This window comes from Oryctolagus cuniculus, chromosome 2 (assembly GCF_051225735.1).
Source record: "Oryctolagus cuniculus isolate XC-2025 breed Fujian yellow rabbit chromosome 2, ASM5122573v1, whole genome shotgun sequence".
Lineage (NCBI taxonomy): Eukaryota > Metazoa > Chordata > Mammalia > Lagomorpha > Leporidae > Oryctolagus > Oryctolagus cuniculus.
In genome coordinates, this window is record NC_142868.1 from 90,052,786 (window position 1) to 90,071,368 (window position 18,583).

The 18,583-nt window shown below is 44.1% G+C and overlaps 1 protein-coding gene across 2 annotated transcripts in view; it reads left to right on the forward strand.

Annotated features, from left to right (window-relative positions):
- BAG4 (BAG cochaperone 4) overlaps positions 1–18,583 on the forward strand; it is a 38,242-nt gene that overhangs the window by 13,983 nt on the left and 5,676 nt on the right. For both annotated transcript variants that reach the window (XR_016229101.1, XM_002720783.6), the window contains exon 3: positions 18,173–18,427. Coding sequence is in view for 1 of the 2 variants with exons in the window: in XM_002720783.6 (XP_002720829.1) it covers positions 18,173–18,427 (255 nt within the window). In the remaining variant the exon portion in view is untranslated. The remainder of the gene's footprint in view (positions 1–18,172; positions 18,428–18,583) is intronic.

The window sequence follows — 18,583 nt, forward strand, 5'->3', positions numbered from 1 at the left end:
TTGGCACATTGCAATTATATATTTTTGGGGATACAGTGTGACATTTCAGTACATATATGCAGTCTGATGATCAGATCAGGGCGATTGACTCAACTATTGCCTTAGCCATATGTTACTTAAAACTTGACTTCTTATGACAAATACGAAATTTTAAATATTTCATGCATATAAAGAGAATACAAAAAATAAGTATAGCTTTTTGTTTAGCACCTAGCTTTTTCAGTTTGCCACATTTGTTTCAGATTTTTTCAAAGAAGTAAGGCATGAAGGCCCATATAACATATCTTTTCATTTCCTGAAGCAGATATATGTATATATACATAGCATATGTAAAACACATATCATATGTGTATTTTAATTTAATTAACTACTGTGTGTATATATCTCCTAAACTTTATATGGTGTTACTTAACATGTTTTTAAACTTGGTATGTGTAATTTCATCCTCTTGCATCTTGTGTTCAACCTTTTCACTTTTCTGTCATACACATAGATAAAAATTTCACTACGTTTGGTATCACTGGGTTTGAGTATATACATCTTTATTAGATATACCTAAGTTACTTTCCAAAATTGTTGTGCCATGAAGAAATGTTTTAATGTCAGTCACCTATAGTTTTGCCACCCTAATAAAGCAGTGACTGTCAGTGTGCTTATTTCCTTCCATTTCTTTCTATATACCATATTTCTGTATACAGATCATTTCTTAGAATATGATTGTAATATATAATTTTTTTGACAGGCAGAGTTAGTGAGAGAGAGACAGAGAGAAAGGTCTTCCTTTCCGTTGGTTCACCCCCCAAATGGCTGCTACGGCTGGTGTGCTACGGCCAGTGTGCTGCGGCTGGCGCGCTGCGCTGATCCAAAGCCAGGAGCCAGGTGCTTCCCCCCTGGTCTCCCATGCGGGTGCAGGGCCCAAGCACTTGGCCTATCCTCTACTGCCTTCCTGGGTCACAGCAGAGAGCTGGACTGAAAGAGGAGCAACCAGGATAGAATCCAGTGTCCCGACTGGGTCTAGAACCCAGGGTGCTGGCACTGCAGTGGAAGATTAGCCAAGTGAGTCGCGGCACCGGCCACAATATATAATTTTAAAGCAGCTATTTTTTATAAAGATTTATTTATTGATTTGATAGGAAGAGTTATAGAGAGAGATCTTCTACCCGCTGGTTTACTTCTCAAATGGCCACAAAGGCTGGAGCTGGGTCGATCGAAGAGAAGAGCCAGGAGCTTCTTCCAGGTCTCCCACATAGGTGCAGGGGCCTGAGGACTTGGGTCATCTTCTGCTGCTTTCCCAGGCCCATTAGCAGGGAGCTAGATCAGAAGTGGAGTAGCTGGGACTTGAACCTGCACCCATATGGGATGCAGATGTTGTGGGTGGTGGCTTTACCTGCCACGCCATAGGGCCGGCCCCAGCAGCTGCATTTAAGCAGCTTTCTAATGAATCCACAGAAATTTATTTATTTTAAAATATTTGTTTATTTACTTGAAACAGAGAGAGATAAAGAGATCAATCTTCCATCTGCTGTTTCATTCCCCATATGGCTGTAATGGCTCATGCTGGGCCAGGCCAAAGCGAGGTGCCTGGAGATTCATCTGGGTCTCCCATGGGGGTGCAGGGACCCAGCACTTGGCCATCTTCTGCTACTTTCCCAGGCACATTAGCAGGGAGCTGGATTGGAAGTGGAGCAGCTGGGACATGAACTGCTGCCCATATGGGATGCCAGTATTGCAGGTGGTGTCTTTACCCACTACACTACAACGTTGCCCTCTGTTCAAGGTTTTAAAATCTAGGTTATATTTAAATAATTCTGTTCAAGAATTTTAAATCTAGGTTAGAATTCTCTATAAACTTATGGTCTCTGTATAATTAAATTTTAAGATCATCATAAAGATTACTAGTATGATTATCCTGAGGGATTTCAAATAGTCAAATCTTTGTTCAAGTCTATTCTAATTCATTAGTGATACAGAGTCTGAAATAATGGAAACATTTCTTTAGGGGCTAAATAATTGATTCAATTCAGAAAATGTTATATTCCTTTTTTTCTCATTAATTTGGTGATATGCTGTTGTAAGATTGATTTTGAGCCAAAAGCATTTTTATTAAAATTAGCGGAACATTTGCTTGGTTACATAGGGAAAATATAAAAGCAGTTGATTTTAAAAAAATGATACACGAACTTCAGGGGATGAAGTTGATCAGAGATAATGAAATGTGAAATAAAAGATGATGTTATGGGGTGGGCATTTGGTACAGCAGCTGAGTTTCCACTTCAGATGCCTGTGCCCATATCAGAGTGCCTGGTCAGAGTCCCAGCTCTCCAGCTTTCTGCTCATGTGCACCCTGAGAGGCAGCAGTTAATTCCATCTCTGCCACCCATTATGGGAAACTTGGGTTCAGCCTAGCCCAGTCCTTGCTGTGTATGCATTTTGGGACTAAACTCTGTCTTTCTACATGTCTGCCTTCCAAATAAAATGAAAATAAATAAACAACATATTTTTAAAAAATCATGACCTTATGAACAATATTTTTAAAAGAGGCCGGTGCGGTGGTGCAGTGGGTTAAAGCCCTGGCCTGAAGTGCTGGCATCCCATATGGGTGCCGGTTCTAGTCCTGGCTGCTCCTCTTCCCATCCAGCTCTCTGCTATGGCCTGGGATAGCAGTAGAGGATAGCCGAAGTCCTTGGGCCCCTGCACCCACGTGGGAGACCTGGAAGAAGCTCCTGGCTTCGGATTGGTCACAGCTCCGGCTGTTGTGGCCATCTGGGGAGTGAACCATTGGATGGAAGACCTCTGTCTCTGTAACTCTTGTCTTTCAAATACATAAAATAAAAGTTTTTTTTAAAAAAGATGATGTTACTCCTGAACACAAAATTCCATTTTGGTTGTGTCATTTTTATTCCTGTGACTTTTTTTTAATTAATTTATTAGAAAGACAGATTTACGGAGAGGCAGAGGCACAGAGAGAGAGAGAGAGAGAGAGGTCTTCCATCCAATGGTTCAATCCCTAGATGGTCACAGTGGCCAGAACAGTGCCAGTCTGAAGCCAGGAGCCAGGAACCTCCCCCAGGTCTCCCAGGTGGGTGCAGGGGCCCAAAGACTTGGGCTGTCCTCTACTGCTTTCCCAGGCCGTAACGGAGAGCTTAATCAGAAGTGGAGCAGCTGGATCTCAAACCAGCACCCATACGGGATGCCGGCACTGCAGACGGCGGCTTTACCTGCCATAGCACAGCACTAGCCCCTGTTTAGGTTTTCTTTGTCTTCATGGGTCACTTTAGGTAGGCTCTATGTGTCCAGGAATCTATCAAAACTGGCTTCCCAGTTTGTTGGCATACAGCTCTTTGTAGTAATTTCTGATGATTCTCCTTATTTCTGTGGTGTCTGTTGTTACATTTCCTTTTTCATCTCTAATTTTATTGATCTGGGTCTTCTATTTCGTTTTTTGATTAGTTGGGCCAATGGTATGTCAATTTCGTTTATTTTTTCAAAAAAAAAAAAAAACAACGGTTCTTCATTTTGCTAATCTTTTGTATTGTTTTTTGGATTCAATTTTGTTTCTTTCTTCTCTAATTTTAATTATTTCTTTTCTTCTACTAGTTTTGGGTTTGGTTTGCTGTTGTTTTTCTAGATTCTTGAGATACACTGATAGTTCATTTATTTGGTGCTCTTCCAATTTGTTGATGTAGGCACCTATTGCTATAAACTTTCCTCTTAAAACTGTTTTTGCTGTATCCCATAAGATTTGATATGCTGTCTTCATTTATTTCTAGAAATTTTTTGATTTCTCTTTTAATTTCTTTTATGGCCAGCTGTTCATTCAGGAGCGTGTTGTTCAGTCTCCATGTGTCTGCATATGTTCTAGAGATTCCTGAGTTGCTGATTTCCAGCTTCATTGCAACGTGGTCCAAGAAGATGTATGATTTTTTTTTTTTTTTTTTGAATTTGCTGAGACTTGCTTTATGACCTACTATGTGGTCAATCCTAGAGGAAGTTCTATGTACTGCTGAGGAGAATGTGTATTCTGCAACTGAAGGGTAAAAAGTTCTGTAGGTATCTGTTAGGTCGATTTGGTCTATAGTGTCAATTAAATCTGCTGTTTCCTCTGTTTCTTTGCTTATTTTCTGTCCGGTTGTTCTGTCCATTGCTGAAAGTGGAGTATTGAAGTCCCCCATTCCTATTGTATTGGTGTCTATGTTTCCCTTTAGGTCCCTTAACATTTCTTCTAAATCACTGGGTGCCCTGTATTTAGGTGCCTATATGTTTATAATAGTTACATCTTCCCGTTGAATTGATCCCTTAGTTATGGAAGTGTTGTGTTCTTTTGGGGGTGTCATTTTGTCTTTTTTATTCTTGTTTCTTGAATTGGAACGTTGTTTGGCATTTGTAGAGGTACTAGTTGGTTTCCTTTTTTTTTTTTTTTTGCTGTGGTAGCTTTTATCTTTGTACTGTGGCTCTGTAGGTAAGTGGGATGTCTACTTTCAGTGAATATCTAGAGGCTTGTAGTGGGTGTGGCCAGGGAACTCTGTTCAGTTTCCAGGGTTAAGAGGGTGCCTAAGGTGACACACTCAGGCTTGGCGTGGTAAATCATGTCTCTCTCTCTCTCTCCCTTTTTTTTTTTTTTTTGACAGGCAGAGTTAGAGAGAGAGAGAGAGAGAGAGAGAGAGAGAGAGAGAGAAAGGTCTTCCTTCTGTTGATTCACCCCCCCCAAATGGCTGCTATGGCCGGCGCGCTGTGCCGATCTGAAGCCAGGAGCCAGGTGCTTCCTTCTGGTCTCCCATGTGGGTGCAGTGCCCAAGGCCCTGGACCATCCTCCACTGCACTCCCGGGCCACAGTAGAGAGCTGGACTGGAAGAGGAGCAACTGGGACAGAATCTGGCACCCTGGTTGGACTAGAACCCGGGGTGCGGGCGCCGCAGGCGGAGGATTAGCCTAGTGAGCCACGGCGCCCACCATCTCTCTCCCTTTTTTTAATCAGAAGGGAAATTATTCTGTTAGCTGAGTTCATCTCCTCAAAGGAGCCCAGTGCCTGAGCGATAGCCCCAGTGGGTATAATATTCCCTGCTGTGTCCCAAGGACCACACAAAGGATCTGTGCAGTTCTCAGCGTAAGTTCAGATTCCCCAGCAATGTCTCTCACCAGGTAACCAGGAAGCCCTGAGCATGTGGAGTCCCCCACTGTGACTGCCCGAAGTCCTAGCCACACTGTGAGTCCTCCCACACAGCCTCAACATTTTTGAAAGTCTGGTACAGAAGCCTCACACAGTCACAAGCTCCTAGCCCCCTGTTATTTCTCCCCACCAGAATCAGGAGTTTCTACTCTGCTGGTTGCCGGGCACAGAATGAGCTGGTGCAGCTGTGACATGTGTCCAAAATGGCGCCTGCTCTATCGGCTTGTTATAGGACGCTGTTGTAAATGACTGGGGAGAGAGAAATGTGTCCGTCCTTTTTTTTTTCTCCTCTAGTTTGGCAGGTACACTATCGCCCACAGGGCTCCCTGCCAGGTTCCCTTTAGGCTCTTCCTGCAGTTTTATTGCCAGTGACTTGGACTGCTGTGGTCTGGTCTCACCTTAGTTTCCAAAGCTGGTACATAGGCTCTTGGCTACGAGGTAGGCTCTTGGCTGCTGAAGTCCCAAGTTGTGGGTGTCCACACCTTCCACCTAGGTCCACCATCTCCCTCTAATTTCAGTAGAGTTTCCTCTGCTGTTTTCTCCCTAACTGTTTGCTGAGACCATATTCTCTCCACTTTTTAAAATCTGTCTTCTCCTGGACTGGACTTTCAACTCCGCCATCTTGGAACCTCTCTAAATATATGATTTTTTGGAAAGATTTATTTATTTGAAAGCCAGAGTTAGAGGGAGAGAAAGAGATCTTCTATATATTCCCCAAATGGTCGCAAAAGCTGGGGGTGGGCCAGGCAGAAGCCAGGAGCCTGAAACTCCATCTGGGTCTCCCACATGTGTGGCAAGGGCCCCAATACTTGGGCCATCTTCTGTTGCTTACCCAGGCACATAGCAGGGAGCTAGATTGGTAGTGGAGCAGCTAGGCTCTAACCAGCACTTACGTGGGAGGCTGGCATTGCAGGTGGCAGCTTAACCCCTTGTGTGCTGTATCATTTTAAAAAAATTTACCTGTATATTGGAAAGGGAGGGAGAGAGGAGAAAGAAATAGAGATGTTTCCTGTTTCCTAGCTTGTTCCCCAAATGTCCACAACAGCTGAGGCTGGCCCAGGCTGAAGCCAGGAGTCAAGAGCTCAATCTGGGTTTCCTGCATGGGTAGCAGGAACCCAGCTCTTTGAGCCAGCTCCTGCTGCCTCCCAGGGTGCACGTTAGCAGAAAGCTGGAATTGGGAGTAGAATCCAGGTACTCTGATACAAGACGAGTCTTAACTGCGATGCCAAACGCCTACCCCAAATACATAATTTTCAAATAGTTCCTCCTGTTCTATGAGTTATCATTTCACTTTTTAAAATTAGAAAAGCAAATTATTTTATTTGAGAGCCAGAGAGACAGACTGAGAGCTCGTATCTGCTGGTTCACTCTTCAAATGACCACCACAGCCAGGGCTGGACTGGGCCAATGCCGGCAGCCAGGAACACTAGTCAGGTCTCCTACGTGGGACAGGAACCCATGTATTTGAGCTGTCACCTGCTGCCTCACAGGGTGTGCGTTAGCAGGAAGCTGGAACTGGGAGCAGAACCAGGGCCTGAAATCAAGTACTCTGACTGGGGGTGCAGGTGTCCTAGTGGCAGCTTAACTGCTCTGCCAAACGCCTACCCCTCTTCACCTTGATGGTGTCCTCTGAAACACACAAGTTCTTATGAAGTCTGATTTATCTTCTTTTTCTTTTGTTACACTTGGCTTTGGTGTGAAAGGCTTTGAGTAACACAAAGTCATACAGATTTATTCTTGAGTTTTTTTCCTAAGAATTTTAAAAAGTAGTTTTAGCTCTTGCATTTAGGTTCATGTTTTATTTTGAGTTAGCTTTTGTATATAGTATGAAGTATGGTCCAACTTCATTTTTTGTGTATGTTGATGGTCGCATGTCTCAGCACCATCTGTTGAAAAAGACTGTTCTTTCCCTATTGAATTGTCTTAGTGCCCTTGTTGAAAATCAGTTGAGCATAAATATAAGGGTTTTTTTCTGGACTCTCATTGATGTGTATGTTCTCACACCAGTAACAAACTTTTGATTATTATAGTTCTTTTGTTTTTCTTTTTTAAGTCTTGATTTATTATTTGAAAGGCAGTTACAGAGAGATAGGAAGAGACAGTGGGAGACAGAGAGAGACAGAGATCCGTCTTCTATCACTCCCCAAATGGCTGCAACAACCAGGGCTGGGTCAGGTCGAAGCCAGGAGCCTGGAACTCCATCCAGGTTTCCCACGTAGGTGGCAGGGCCCAAGCACTTGTGCCGTCTTCCACTACTTCCCAAGGAGCAGTAGCAGGGAGCTGGACTGGAAGCAGAGCAGCTAGGGCTGGAACTGGCACTCATATGGGATGCTGGCATCACAGGTGGCAGCGTAACCTGCTGCATTACAATGCTGGCCCTAGATTTTTGCAGTTTTGTGGTAAATGTTGAAGTCGGGAATCATATGTCTCCAGCTTTCTTTTTCAAAATGATTTTGACTATCCTGGGTCCCTTGTATTTTGATAGGAATATTAGGGTCAACTTGTAAATGTCTACCAAAAAAAAGCAACTGGAATTTTCATTGACTAGGGAGTAGCAAGAATTGCTTCTGCTGTTAATATATAAAGGAGACACAATCCCTTTAAGTCATGAGTTATAAGCTCCCTTAGTAATGTTAATTTCCCTGATTTCATTGGTTGATCTTATTGATAAAGATTGTTTCTTCGGGACTGCTGTTGTTACATGCGTTAAGCAGCCATCTTTGATATCATCATCCCAAACAGGCTGCTCTTTCCCACCCAGGCCCCGCTGATGGCCTGGGAAAGCAGTGGAGGATGGCCCAAGTACTTCGGCCCCTGCCACCCACTCAGAAGACCCAGAAAAAGCTCCTAACTTCTGGCTTCAGCCTGGCCCAGCCCTGGCTGTTGTGGCCATTTGGGGAGTGAACCAGCAGATGGGAGATATCTCTCTCTGTCTCTTCTTCTCCTCTGTAACTCTGACTGTCAAATAAATAAGTAAATCTTTAAAAAGAAAAAGAAAAAAATGAAATTTTTAAAAAAAGATTTTTTTTCTCATGACATTTCTCCCTTAGATAAAATAATTTATTATATTCATATATTAAATACATATGTTCAAGAAAGAATCACTCAAAATTTGATAATGACTTTTTGAAAGCAACAGCAATAATGTGAGAGCTTTAGACAAAGCATACCAGTTGTTGGATTTTAAAATAACCCAAAAGGGGGCCGGCGCTGTGGTGCAGTGGGTTAAAGCCCTGGCCTGGGGCCGGTGCTGTGGCACAGCGGGTTAATGCTCTGGCTTGAAGCGCCGGCATCCCATATGGGCGCTGGTTCAAGACCCAGCTGCTCCACTTCCCATCCAGCTCTCTGCTGTGGCCTGGGAAAGCAGTAGAAGATGGCCCAACTCCTGGGCATGGGAGACCAGGAAGAAGCTTCTGGCTCCTGGCTTTGGATCTGCATAGCTCTGGCCATTGTGGCCAATTGGGGAGTGAACCATTAGATGGAAGACCTCTCTCGCTCTCTCTGTAATAATTCTGACTTTTAAATAAATAAATAAATAAATCTCTTTTTTCTTTCTTTCTTTTTTTTCTTTGGACAGGCAGAGTAGACAGTGAGAGAGGTAGAGACAGAGAGAAAGGTCTTCCTTTTTTTCCTAGACAGGAAGAGGAGCGACCGGGACAGAATCCAGTGCCCCAACCGGGACTAGAACCCGGTATGCCGGCGCCACAGGCGGAGGATTAGCCTATTGAGCAGCGGCGCCGGCCCAAATAAATACATCTTTAAAAAAAAAAATAGCCCTGGCCTGAAGAGCTGACATCCCATATGGGTACTGGTTCTAGTCCCAGCCGTTCCTCTTCTGATCCAGCTCTCAGCTATGGCCTGGGAAAGCAGTAGAAGATGGCCCAAGTCCTTGGGCCCCTGCACCCACGTGGGAGACCTGGAAGAAGCTTCTGGCTCCTGGCTTCAGATTGGTGCAGCTCCAGCTATTGCGGCCATCTGGGGAGTGTACCAGTGGATGGAAGATCTCTCTCTCTGTCTCTTTCTCTTACTGTAACTCTGTCTTTCAAATGAATAAAATAAATCTTTTAAAAAAATATATAACCCAAAAGTATCTAGATATATACCTTTTTGGGATTACACCATGTGTTCTTTCCGGTGAAATATCACATGGAGTTACATATTTAGCTCTTTTTTTTTTTTAAGATTTTTGTATTTATTTATTTGAAAGGCAGAGTAACAGAGAAGGAGGGAGGTGGGGCTGATGTTGTGATATAGTGGGTAAAGCTGCCTCCTGGGACGCCAGCATCCCACAGGGGCTCCAGTTCATGTCCTGGCTGCTCCATTTCCTATCTAGCTCCCTGCTAATGGCTGGGAAAAGTGGAAGATGGCTCTGATGAGGCTCCTGGCTTTGGCCTAGTCCAGCCCTAGCTGCTGGGGCCCACTGGGGAGTGAACCAGTAGATGGAAGATCTCTCTCTGTCTCTCCCTTTGTCTCTTAACTCTGCCTTTCAAGTAGAGAGGGAGAGAAGTGCACAGACAGAAGAGAGAGATCCTCCATCCACTGATTCACTCCCCAAATGCCTGCAACAGCAGGGGCTGGGCCAGGCTGAAGCCTGGTGCCAGAAGTTCCACCCAGGTCTCCCATGTGAGTGGTAAGGACCCAAGTACTTGGGTTATCTTCTGCTGCCTTTAGGTGCATTAGCAGGAAGCTGGATGGGAAGCAGAATAGCTGGTACTCAAAACAACACACCAGGGGTCGGCGCTGTGGCACACTGGGTTAACGCCCTGTCCTGAAGCACCAGCATCCCATATGGGTGCCGGTTCAAGACCCGGCTGATCCAGCTCTCTGCTTTGGCCTGGGAAAGCAGTAGAAGATGTCCAAGTGCTTGGGCCCCTGCACCCACGTGGGAGACCCAGAAGAAGCTCCTGGCTCTTGGCTTCAGATTGGCACGGCTCTGGCTGTTGCAGCCACCTGGGGAATGAACCATCCGATGGAAGACGTCTCTCTGTCTCTGCCTCTCCTTCTCTTTCTGAGTAACTCTGACTTTCAAATAAATAAATAAATCTTTAAAAAACAAAACAAAACAACACTCCGGTATGGGATGTGAGTGTCCCAAGTGGCAGCTTAACTGTTGTGCCATGATGCTGGTCTGTCACTTAGCTTCTAACCAAGACAGATTCCTATAGTGGTAGGTAGATGTGACTGGTTTTCCTTTTTTAAAAAATTAAATGATACCACACATTTGCCATTTAGCTGCCTCCTTCTGTTAGCCTTGCCACATGGTTATTCTTTTGTTTGATAGGTTTTATGAATCTTAAAAATTCTATTTAAGAAATGGCTCTAATAAACTAAGAATGCATAATCTCATATCTTTTTCTTTGGAGCATGGAATTTACATTTCTTTAGAAGCCCTTCATGTTGCTAAGGTATCTCATCAATCCCCAGAGTTGATTAGCCTGCTGTGCCCCAGGTGCCATGTATGTGCCATGCAGGTATCAGAGCAATATGTGAAATAAAGCTTTCCTTGTTTGTCAGAGCTTCATTCTTTGGCTAATAATAAGGACTGTTAGGAGGGGCATGGAGGGCGATTCCTGGAGTAGGGTATGAATAACACGGAAGTTCACAATCTCAGAGGCAGGACCTCTGGAGACAGAACTGTATCACATCTCACAGAGCGCTGATGGAGTTTGTGAAGTTTCCTGGGAATTCTTCAACTTCACTTGAGTTGCTTGTGATTTGCTCTTTTTTTTTTTTTTTTTTTTTGAGAGGCAGAGTTAGACAGTGAGAGAGAGAGACAGAGAGAAAGGTCTTCCTTCCATTGGTTCACCCCACAAATGGCTGCTACGGCCGGTGCGCTGCGCCGATCAGGAGCCAGGTGCTTTTCCTGGTCTCCCATGGGGTGCAGGGCCCAAGCACTTGGGCCATCCTCCACTGCCTTCCCGGGCCACAGCAGAGAGCTGGCTTGGAAGAGGGGCAACCGGGACAGAATCCGGCGCCCCAACTGGGACTAGAACTTGGGGTGCCAGCGCTGCAGGCGGAGGATTAGCCTAGTGAGCCGTGGTACCGGCCATGATTTACTCTTAACTTCTACATTTCCGTGCTGACCTTCTGGAAGTGACAGAAATCAGTCTAATGAGGCCCTGGAAGCATTTTATTCTCCTTTGGGCTCTGTATCAAGAGGCTCAGAAACTGAGCCAGGAACTCCTCCATTTTGCCTGCGCCGCAGGCGGAGGTTTAGCCTATTGAGCCGTGGCGCCAGCCTGCCAGTTTACTTTTCAAACCAAGACTTAAAAGCATTTGAGACATTTCTGAAATATGGTCAGTAGCACATTCTTAGCAAAAGTCTAGCGACTGCCAGGCTGACAGTCTGCCAACTCCATGCTGTCTCCAGTGACTGGGTGCTCAAGCTTTATGATTGTGCACACGGTAGCTCTTTGGGAAAAGTAGGCACGAATTCATAAAGACATCTGAGAACCAGGAAGTAGTTTGTATAGGAGACATACAGGTTTTCTGATTGGTCATTACACAGCTTTTTTTTTTTTTAAACATTTATTTTTTAATTTAATTTAATTTAATTTTTTTATTTGACAGGCAGAGTTAGACAGTGAGAGAGAGAGAGAGAGAAAGGTCTTTCTTCCTTCCCTTGGTTCACCCCCAAAATGGCCACTGTGGCCGGTGCACTGCACTGATCTGAAGCCAGGAGCCAGGTGCTTCCTCCTGGTCTCCATGTGGGTACAGGGGCCCAAGCACTTGGGCCATCCTCCTCTGCCTTCCTGGGCCACAGCAGAGAGCTGGACTGGAAGAGGAGCAACCGGGACTAGAACCCTGCACCCATATGAGATGCCGGTGCCGCAGGCGGAGGATTAACCAAGTGAGCCACGGCGCCGGCCCCTATTTATTTATTTGAAAGTCAGAGTTACACATAAGAGAGGAGAGGCAGAGAGACAGAGAGAAAGGTCTTCCATCCGATGGTTCACTACCCAGATGGCTGCAACGGCTGGAGCGTTACGAATCTGATGGCAGGATCCAGGAGCTTCCTCTGGGTCTCCCATACAGGTGCAGGGGCCCAAGGACTTGGGCCATGTTCTGCTTTCACAGGCCAAAGCAGAGAGCTGGATTGGAAGTGGAGCAGCCGGGTCTCGAACCGGTGCCCATATGGGGTGCCAGCACTGCAGGTGGAGGATTAACCTATTGCGCCATAGCACTGGCCCCAACACAGCTTTTTTATTTGAGGTTTCTTTTCCTTAGACCTTCTAATGGATGAAGGGTATTGGCAACTTGCATATTGCTTTTTTTTTTTTTTAAGATTCATTTATTTATTTATTCGAAAGGCACATTTACAGAGAGGCAGAGGCAGCTCTCTGCTATGGCCTGGGAAAGCAGTGGAAAATGGCCCAAGTTCTTGGGCCCCTGCACCCACGTGGGAAACCTGGAAGAGCTCCTGGCTTCAGATCAGCACAGCTCCAGTCATTGCATCCATCTGGGGAGTGAACCAGCAGATGGAAGACCTCTAACTCTGTCTTTAAAATAAATAAATCTTTAAAAAAAGGAAGAACAGTCAAGCCACTATGGAAATCAGTCTGGAGATTCCTCAGAAACCTGAAGATAACCCTACCGTTCGACCCAGCCATCCCACTCCTTGGAATTTACCCAAAGGAATTTAAATTGGCAAACAAAAAAGCGGTCTGCAGCCTAATGTTTATTGCAGCTCAATTCACAATAGCTAAGACCTGGAACCAACCTAAATGCCCATCAACGGTAGACTGGATAAAGAAATTATGGGATATGTACTCTTTAGAATACTATACTGCAGTAAGAAACAACGAAATCCAGTCATTTGCAACAAAATGGAGGAATCTGGAACACATCATGCTGAGTGAAATAAGCCAGTCCCAAAGGGACAAATACCATATGTTCTCCCTGATCGGTGACAACTGACTGAACACCAAAAAGGAAACTTGTTGAAGTGAAAGGGACACTATGGGAAACGGTGACTTGATCAGCATAGCCCTGACTGTTAATGAACAACTTAATACATTATCCCTCTTAGTAGTTTTTTTGTCTGTTCTACTTAATATGACTGATTTAATTCTGTAATTAATACACAGTTATTCTTAAGTGTTGAAATTTAACTGAAATGTGATCCCTGTTAAACATAAGAGTAGGAATAAGAGAGGGAAGAGATATATAATTTGGGACATGCTCAAGCTGACTTGCCCCAAATGGTAGAGTTAGAAACATACCAGGGGACTCCAATTTAATCCCATCAAGGTGGCATGTACCAATGCCATCTCACTAGTCCAAGTGATCAATTTCAGTTCGCAATTGATCATAATGAAAGGACTAAGAGTCAAAGGGAGCACATAAGCAAGTCTAGTACCTGCTAACACTAACCGATAGAATAAATAAAGGGGAGAGTGATCCAACATGGGAAGTGAGATACTCAGCAGACTCATAGAATGGCAGATGCCCTAAATAGCACTCTGGCCTCAGAATCAGCCCTAAAGGCATTCAGATCTGGCTGAAAAGCCCATGAGAGTATTTCAGGCATGGAAAGCCAAGACACTCTGGCAAAAGATCTCTGTGAGTGAGATCTCAGTGAAAAGAACAGGTCTTCAAAGAAGGAGGTACCTTTCTCTGAAGGGAGGAGAGAACCTCCACTTTGACTATGACCTTGTCTAAACAAGATAAGAGTCGGAGAACTCAAGGGGCTTCCATAGCCTTGGAAACTCATGACTGGAGCATAGGGAGATTACTGATGCCATAGACAGGAGTGTCAATTGGTAAAGTCAACAACAGGAGTCACTGTGCACTTACTCCTCATGTAGGATCTCTGTCATTAATGTGCTGTGCATTGAGATTTAATGCTATAACGAGTACTCAAATAATATATTTCACTTTGTGTTTCTATGGGGGTGCAAACTGTTGAAATCTTTACTTAATGCATACTAAACTGATCCTCTGTAAAAAAAAAAAAAAAAAAAGAAAAGAATAGAAACTATCAACTCCCAACTTGACTCTCACTGGGATTAAACATGACAATAGGTCTGATCTGATTTCATCATCATTAAAAAAAATAATCTATTATTTTTCACTTTATGTTTCTGTGTGGGAGCAAACTGTTGAAATCCTTACTTAATGTATACTAAGCTGATCTTCTGTATATTAAGATAATCGAAAATGAATCTTGATGTGAATGGAAGGGGAGAGGGAGTGGGAAAGGGGAGGGTTGTGGGTGGGAGGGACGGTATGGGGGGGAAGCCATAGTAATCCATTATTCGTACTTTGGAAACGTATATTCATTAAATAAAAGTTAAAAAAAAAAAAAAAGGAAGAACAAAGTCATTGCATCTCGAAGTGTTAATTTCACTTCCATACATTACCTTTTAGATGTTCTATTAGTTACCACAGATCAGGGAGTACATATAGTATTTGTCCTTTTGGGACTGACCTATTTCACTAAGTATGATGTTGCCTAGTTTCATTTTGTTACAAATGACAGGATTTCAAATTTTATTTCTACCACTGTGTAGTATTCCGTGGTATACGTATCCCATAATTTCTTTATCCAGTCTTCAGTTACTGATTCCATGTCTTAGCTATGGTGAATTGAGCTGCAATAAACATGGGGGTACAGATAACTTTCATGTGCTGATTTCATTTCCCTTGGGCAAATTCCCAGGAATGCGATGGCTGGGTCATATGGTAGGTCTGTATTCAGATTTCTGAGGTATCTCCATACTGTCTTCCACAGTGGCTCTACCAGTTTGCATTCCCACCAACAATGGATTAGGGTACCTCCCCCCCCCCATCCTTGCCAGCATTTGTTGCTTGTTGATTTCCTGTATGAGAGCCATTCTAATGGGGGTGGGGGTTGAGGAGTGAGGTAAAACTTCACTGTGGTTTTGATTTTCATTTCCCTGATTGCTAGTGATCCTGAGCATTTTTTCACGTGTCTGTTGGCCATTTGGATTTCCTCAGATTCATCTTTTGCCACATCAAGTGAAAAGTTTCGCATCATAGCTTGTTGTCCTTAGACTCAAGATTCCTTTCACTGAAATAATCTGCTTGGATACGAATGAAGTAGCCAGGGCCAGCAGCCCACTGGATTGTAGCCACCCCTGGATTTCATATGACATTTTTAATACCATAAACTGTTGTACCATAAAAATATAACTTTATTATTAAAAATTTGAAAAGTGAAGAATGGGTGGAGGGAAACACTGGGATTCGTCATCCTATTTGATATTTTGGCAAATTTCTTCTTAGCTTCTTCCCTATCATGTTAACGCAACTTTATAAACTCAACATTCACTTTTTTTTTTTTAAGTCTTGGATTGGTGAACTCTTTTTTTTTTTTTAAGATTTATTTATTTATTTGAAAGGTAGAGTTGCAGAGAGAGAGAGAGAAAGAGAGAGAGGGGTCTTCCATCCACTGGTTCACTTCCAGATGGCCGAGCTGCGCCGATCCGAAGCCAGGACCTAGGGGCTTCTTCTTGGTCTCTCAAGTGGGTGCAGGAGCCCAAGGACTTGGGCCATCTTCCACTGCTTTCCCAGGTCATAGCAAAGAGCTGGATCAGAAGTGGAGCACCTGGGACTCGAACTGGTACCCATATGAGATGCTGGCACTGCAGGTGGAGGCTTTACCTGATAAGCCACAGCACCAGCCCTTACAATATACTCTTTCCATGCTATACACACAGTAGTGGAAGCTTTATTATTATTATTATTATTACTAAGAAAATATTCAAACATAGAAGTAGGAGAAGGGTGGGCATTGAGTACAGCGGGTAAGCCACTGCTTGCAAGGCTGGCACTGGTTTGAAACTTGGCTGCTCTGCTTCCAGTCTAGCTCACTGCTGATGTGTCTGGGAAGGCAGCACGAGATGGCTCAAGTACCTGGCCCCTGCTGCCCACGTGGGAGACCTGGTTAGAGTTCCAGGATCCTGGTTTTGACATGGCCCAGCCCCAGCTTTATGGCCACTTGGGGAGTGAACCAGCAGATGGAAGACCTGTCAATCTTTCGTCCTCTCTGTCCCTCTCTGTTTCAAATAAATAAACAAATAACTAAAAAAAAAAATATATGCTAAACTACTGGGTGTTCATCTCAGCTTCAGTGAGTATCCAATCAGCTCATGGCCATCTTTATTTATCCTTGGGGTATTTTGAAGCTGATTCCAGACATATATCATTTGTAAATAAACAAATATATATCTGTAAAATATAAGGAAATTTAAACCATATTACCATTATGCCATTAAAAAAGCTTAAAAGGATAGGTGATTTAAAACTATAATAAGCAATATTAGGGGAATTTGTCTCTCCCCTCTGGGAAGCAGCATGGTGGTGTGGTACAAAGAATGTGGACTTTGGAGTCAGATTCAGGTTTATTTCTTGATTCTGCCATAAAATACAACAGTGATAATGTGAATAATTATATTTATTAAGCATACTATTTGCCAGACACTAGACATTTTTTACTCTTTATTTCTCATTTACTTTCATCTACTGGAAAGACAGAGTGATAGAAAGAGAGAAATCTTCCATGTGCTGGTTGACTCCCCAAAGCCTGCAATAGTGAGGGATGGGACCAGACCAAAGCCAGAAGCCCTGAACTCCATAGGGGCCTCCTTCCTTATGGCTGAGGCTCAAACACGTGAGCCACCATCAGCTGCTTTCTAGGCTGCATTAGTAGGAAGCTGGTTTGGAAGTGGAGCAGCCAGGACTCAATCCAACACTCTAATGTGGGATCCTGGTGTTGTAAGTGGAGGCTTAACCTGCTGTACCATAATGCCCACCCCAGGATGGTAGCCTTCTACGTCATATTGTTTATTTCTTATATTAATCCTCTGAAATGTTTGTAATATTTGTTATTCTGATGGAGAAACTGAAGCTAAGAGTGGATACATACGTTTTTAAAAAATTTATTTATTTATTTGAAAGTCGGAGTTACAGTGAGGGCAGGAGAGACAGCGAAAGACAGAGATCTTGCACCTGCTGGTACATTTCCCAGATGACTGCAATGACTGGGGCTGGGCCAGGCTGAAGCCAGGAGTCAGGAGCTTCATCTGGGTCTCCCATTTGGGTAGCAGGGGCCCAAACACTTGGGCCATCTTTCACTGCTTTCCCCAGGCTATTATCAGATAACTGGATTGGAAGTGGAGCTGCCAGGACATGAACTGGTGCTTATGTGGGATGCTAGTGTCACAAGCTGTGGTTTTACCCATTATGCCATGATGCTGGCTCCTAAGAGTGGTAAAATATAAAACCTATGGCAGAGCTATGTCTGGCTCTTTTTTTTATTATTATTATTTGTTTATTTGAAAGGGAGAGATATCTATCTATCTATCTTCCATCTGCTGGTTCTCTCCATAAATGGCCACAATGGCTGGGACTGGGCCAGGCCGAAGCCAGGAGCCAGGAGCTTCTTCTGGGTCTCCCATGTGGGTGCCGAGGCCCAAGGATTTTGGCCATCTGCTTTCCCAGGCACACTACCAGGGAGCTGGATTGGAAGTGGAGCAGCTAGAACTTGAACTAGTGTTCAAAGTTGGAGTGCCAGCATCACAGGTGGTAGCTTTACCTGCTATACCAAAATACTGCCCGGCCCCCTTTTTCTATTAAATTGTGGTACTCCCTTTCTCTAAAAGTCATTTTCCTAGGTTTTCAGGAATCCTCCCCCTAGTGTGTGGGTTTAAGTTCATCCCTGCTATTAGGTGTCATTGTTAGGGGCACTTAAGGAGACGTTTGAAGAACACTGCTCTAAGGCCATAGCTTCATCATTTCCTCTCATCATCATGTGCTCTCCCCTGGTCACTACACAGACTCTGCACTTAGAGCCCAAGTTTCATTTATGGCATTAATCATAATAAATGATAGAGAACGCTTCAAAAGTTGCTCAGGTATTTCATATTTTTCATTCATCACTGATCTCGTTTCTTCCCAAAGTTTTTAAGGTTGGGCCTTAAGACAGGGCGTTTCAGTTCATCTACCCATTCATCTTTTTTCTCTCAACTTTGCTTTTTTCAGAGTTTGAATTCTTACACAAATGGAGCATACGGTCCACCGTACCCACCTGGCGCTGGGGCAAGTACTGCCTCATACTCTGGGGCGTATTACACCCCTGGATATACCCAGGCCAATTATTCCACAGAGGTTCCCGGCACTTACCGTTCACCCGGCAATAGCCCAACCCCGGTCTCTCGTTGGGTGTATCCCCAACAGGACTCTCAGACTGAAGTGCCCCCTCTGCGAGGGCAGGTTCCAGGGTATCCTGCTTCTCAGGTAAGCAGTTGTCGGTTGGGGAAAAGCTCTGCTCTGTCTGTGCCTCTTGGATTGCAAACTGTGGAAGGGTGACTGCTTATGCTAGATTGAAGATTTCAGAACACACTTGGGATGTTCAGAGATTTGCCAGCAGTGACTGGGACCAGGAAGACAGGT